The 2,458-nt window shown below is 41.4% G+C and overlaps 1 protein-coding gene across 1 annotated transcript in view; it reads left to right on the top strand.

The window, feature by feature from the left end:
• The window catches only part of LOC106342559 (G-type lectin S-receptor-like serine/threonine-protein kinase RKS1), a 12,180-nt gene that overhangs the window by 5,273 nt on the left and 4,449 nt on the right, over positions 1–2,458 (top strand). The window contains exons 4-6 of the mRNA XM_013781532.1: positions 569–749; positions 1,017–1,227; positions 1,306–1,543. Of these exons, the coding sequence (XP_013636986.1) occupies positions 569–749; positions 1,017–1,227; positions 1,306–1,543 (630 nt within the window). The remainder of the gene's footprint in view (positions 1–568; positions 750–1,016; positions 1,228–1,305; positions 1,544–2,458) is intronic.

Here is a 2,458-nt window from a genome sequence, read left to right as displayed (position 1 = left end):
AGCGGGTAAAAAATAAAAAATTTGCCAAGGAGAAATTTGAATTTCTGAGGCTAGGCAAGAGAGAAAACAAGGGAAGCCAAGATATGTTCTCTAGAAATGAAGAAAGTAAACCAAACAAGTGAAAGAGTAAGGTGAATAGAGTAAATTTGCGGAAGCAGTTTGGTGTTCAAGAGCTTGGATGCTCTGATACCATGTTAGAAATTGAAAAACATAGCTTGTCTCTTGTAGTGGTATCTCCATTGTCTTGAGACCTTAACCAACTATGCATGCTTGTCTCTTGTAGTGGTATCTCCATTGTCTTGAGACCTTAACCAACTATGCATGCTTGTCTCTTGTAGTGGTATCTCCATTGTCTTGAGACCTTAACCAACTATGCATGCTTGTCTCTTGTAGTGGTATCTCCATTGTCTTGAGACCTTAACCAACTATGCATGCTTGTCTCTTGTAGTGGTATCTCCATTGTCTTGAGACCTTAACCAACTATGCATGCTTGTCTCTTGTAGTGGTATCTCCATTGTCTTGAGACCTTAACCAACCATCTTGTTTCTTATTGCTTCATCTTCACAAGATCATCATCAACAGCCTTCACCCGGGAATCTTTTGATTTAAAAGATTCATTCGGATTGGAAGAGGACCAGGGGAGAGAATGGGAGTTGCCTCTCTTTGAGCTTAACACAATCGCTACAGCGACGAACAATTTCGCTTTCTGTAACAAGCTTGGAGCAGGTGGTTTTGGACCCGTTTATAAGGTAAGAAGATGCGAAATCCTTCTTACCATACACAACAAATCTTTAAGTTCAATAAGTAGTATACCAAAGGTCGTTAGCTCAAAGAACCGTGGTCACTGTTTCCGACATCCCCGGTTCAAGTAACCATTGATATAGAATTAATAATACATGTTATGGTTTCGAATCTAGGGATTATGGACTTTGGTCCGAACATTTTAGTAATAATAATAATAATAATAATAATAATGTGTACAATGTTTTCTAAAGAATAAAAAATGTTCGACTCAGGGCGTGTTACAAAACGGTATGGAGATAGCAGTGAAGAGGCTGTCGAGAAAGTCAGGCCAAGGAATGGAAGAGTTCAAGAACGAGGTCAAGTTGATATCAAAGTTGCAGCATCGAAATCTCGTGAGGATCTTAGGGTGTTGCGTCGAACTGGATGAGAAGATGTTGATATACGAGTACTTACCAAACAAGAGCCTAGATTATTTCATATTCCGTACGTACGTTCAACATTTTTCTGATGCCTTCAAATCTTCCAATTCATGATCTTATGGTGTTGCGTGTTTCCCCGTAGATGAAGAGCAGAGAGCGGAGCTGGATTGGCCAAAACGGATGGTAATAATCCAGGGGATTGCTCGGGGAATCTTGTATCTTCATCAAGATTCAAGACTGAGAATCATCCACAGGGACCTCAAGGCCAGCAATGTTCTTCTTGACAACGAGATGATCCCCAAGATTGCTGATTTTGGCATGGCTAGAATCTTTGGGGTCAACCAAATCGAAGGAAGCACCAATCGGGTTGTCGGAACATAGTGAGTAATTATTTCTCAGTCTCCACAATACTCTCCAACCTTTTTTTTTTTCCAATCATATATAGAAAAACATGTTGCGGAAAGTCACACGGCGCAGCGGAAATACTAATGGTCGTGTTCCCCTGACCTTGTGCGAACCTGTGAGGAAAATACTTCGACGATGGCAAGATATCAAAGTTGCGATAACTAAATGAGACACACAATTTTTACGTGGAAAACCTCCTCGATGTGAGAAGGAAAAACCACGGGCCCGTAGTCCACTCAAAAAATCCACTATATAAATGGTATGTGTACAACCACGTCCTCCTTGTTCAACAGCCTGAACAGAATAGAGAATCTAGCTACAAAGAGCTATCTCCAACACAAACAACAACAACAAGAGAGCAACACAAAGCTTCAAAACCGGCAGCAACCAAACGACCTCAGCTCACAAAGATTCCGGCTTACAGAAACTAGTCCAACCGTACAAATCCAAGATAAACAAGTCGACAATACCTCTGCCAAATTTCAGCTCAATAAGAGAAGATCTCACCGTTGGATTTACCAACAACCCAAGACTGCTCTGCTGAAGAACTATGGCGACCAGCTTCAAGAAAACCCAGACAACAGAAGAGCCAACCGTTGAAATCCAAATCCCTTCGGTGAACCTCTAACCCACTGACTGAAGAAGCTTCCCACAAAATATCAGCCCGATCAGGATCCGTTTGACCCTCCAAATCCAGTATTGAAATCACCTTACGAGTTTTCTCCTTCTCTCTCTTTTTCTCCTTTCTCTCTCTCTTGTTTCTTTTTGTCAAAGCTCTATTATTTGTGTAAGTGCCAAAAAGGGGAACATTAATTATTTCAAGTTCACCCCAATTGGTCCTCTCCATCTAGGAGGGACCCAACAAACTCCCCCTCCGACTAGATGGAAGA

The sequence above is a fragment of the Brassica oleracea genome, chromosome C4 (genome assembly GCF_000695525.1).
Source record: "Brassica oleracea var. oleracea cultivar TO1000 chromosome C4, BOL, whole genome shotgun sequence".
NCBI classification, from domain to species: Eukaryota; Viridiplantae; Streptophyta; class Magnoliopsida; order Brassicales; family Brassicaceae; genus Brassica; species Brassica oleracea.
This window is presented reverse-complemented; position numbering and strand designations above follow the sequence as displayed.